This window comes from Hyposmocoma kahamanoa, unplaced genomic scaffold, assembly GCF_003589595.1.
Source record: "Hyposmocoma kahamanoa isolate Upper Pololo Valley unplaced genomic scaffold, ASM358959v1 88, whole genome shotgun sequence".
In the NCBI taxonomy this organism is placed as follows: Eukaryota; Metazoa; Arthropoda; class Insecta; order Lepidoptera; family Cosmopterigidae; genus Hyposmocoma; species Hyposmocoma kahamanoa.
The window spans coordinates 20011916-20013824 of record NW_020654466.1 but is presented as its reverse complement, the minus strand read 5'-3'; the positions used below and the strand labels follow the sequence as shown (position 1 = coordinate 20013824).

The following is a 1909-nucleotide window of genomic DNA, read 5'->3' as shown; positions in this document are numbered from 1 at the left end:
GAGTTGTTCACGGAAACTGTATAAATGTGGAGTGATTTACAAATAAAGACGTATTATTGGAACATACAGGCTGTTTCATTTTGGATATTTTTGGGACGCTATACACCGGGGCTACCGCTTTTACCAACAGAAGGAATTTCTTTTGTATTGTTCGATCAATGTATCAATAATAATAGCATATTTATTATTTAAAAAAATCTTAAGGCTCCCAACAATTACGTTCGTTGCACGTCGAAACTCTATACTACTGTACATCTATTGCTAATTAAAAGCTCTGTGAACAATACTACTGTTTAAATAACGGGATTTTTGATTGCTTATTTTAAATAATTATTCATATAGACCACTTTATTTCTTATATAAACAATTGGCTCGTTTTAGTCCCTCCATAAAAAATATACTATTTTCTACTCCTGTGTAGTCTGTAATTATAATTTCCTAAATCACATTACAAAGGCGCTATTTTTAGTTCTGAACCAAAATTCTATTGTCTATTTTACTGGCGACTGAACCTTGGAGGAAGGACAGTACTAATTAAAAGAGTCTCCTTAAACGCGTCACTATGTCCCTGAATGGAATAATTTTTCTATATTTGCGAAATTCTTACAGTAGATTGTACAACAAGTGCATAAAACGCGTCATTTTACCCGAGACACAAGTACTGTTACTGCCAACCACAATTTTATTAGAAGACTGAAAAGAGCAGATGTGCTGTGCAATTAAGGGGAGATAAGGCAGTGGTCTTAATCTTCTGTAATGCCCTATATTTTCCAACTCATCTGATTAAAGTCTGGTGGACTGATTGCAGGTTTCAAGTACCCGAAACAAGGATACTTGAGTCGAGGGTAAAATGGTGGTGAGGGTTTTATGAACGAGTTATACACTCTGCTTTTGACTTCGATTGCAAGGAAATTAAACAGCAATATTACAAATAAACAATTATTTAATTAAAATTGAATGTAAAATCACAACATTGAGACATACTTAATGTGATGGTTTTTTTATTTTATGCACTAGAGCATAAAATCCTATTTTATGCAGCCTAGACCGCTGGGTCTATCCTCCTCCCTCTTAAAGTTCGTATTTATGCTGATAAATACGAACTTTAAGAGGATGCGAAGTGAAAAATTATTTTATTAAATAATGTCTGGAAATGTTACATAACAGGTACAAAGGCGTAAACATTTGGCAAAAAATAACTATTTAAAAATAATATACAATATTTAAATACGACGCTCCTCAAACGCTCTACTGCCTCCGGGTACTTGATCAATCACGGACACTTCTATCTCTTTACTTTTTGTTTTGTAGGTTTGTAGCGCTTGTTTGGCATTCCTTTGAGTTTGTTGCCGTACTCTGTTTAACAAAATATTCCTTAAATTGACTGTGTTTCATTATTTTAATTTACTCGGAGCAAAAGTATCTAAATCTCGTACTAATTATTTATACCACTCAGCAAAGCCTCGTGGTCTAAACACCTAAAAGAACTCGACTTTAAGAATCCTTGTTATGCAACCTTCTTCATCGTCATTTCGCCTTTCTCTCCTTTGCTCTCGTTCCTGGACCCCGATTCAGAACTCTTCGATATTTTAACCGAATCTTTTATATATATTTTTAAGACTTTAAAGGCTTAAAATATAGGAATGCATTAAAATAAATTAATAAAATTGAACAAAATCCAGACTTTATTTAAAAGAATAAGAAATTTCTATATTATATTCTTGTTTTATAAACAATCAGACGTTCGGTAACTTTTTGATAACTGGTTTCTAAATAACGTTTGTAGCCTTTGCCGGTCTAGAAGTTCGAGTAAACGTACGGGTGTGACGTCATTTCGGTTCGGTTTCGTATACGACAGTTTGACGTTCGATTCGGTTATTGTAATAATAACCTAACTTCAGTACAGAGT

The 1909-nt window shown here is 33.5% G+C and overlaps 1 protein-coding gene across 1 annotated transcript in view; it reads left to right on the top strand.

Moving 5' to 3' along the window:
- LOC113235969 overlaps positions 1-849 on the top strand; it is an 8923-nt gene extending 8074 nt beyond the window's left edge. Inside the window, exon 3 of the mRNA XM_026471893.1 lies at positions 809-849. Within this exon, the coding sequence (XP_026327678.1) occupies positions 809-849 (41 nt within the window). The remainder of the gene's footprint in view (positions 1-808) is intronic.
- Positions 850-1909: the final 1060 nt, after the last annotated feature.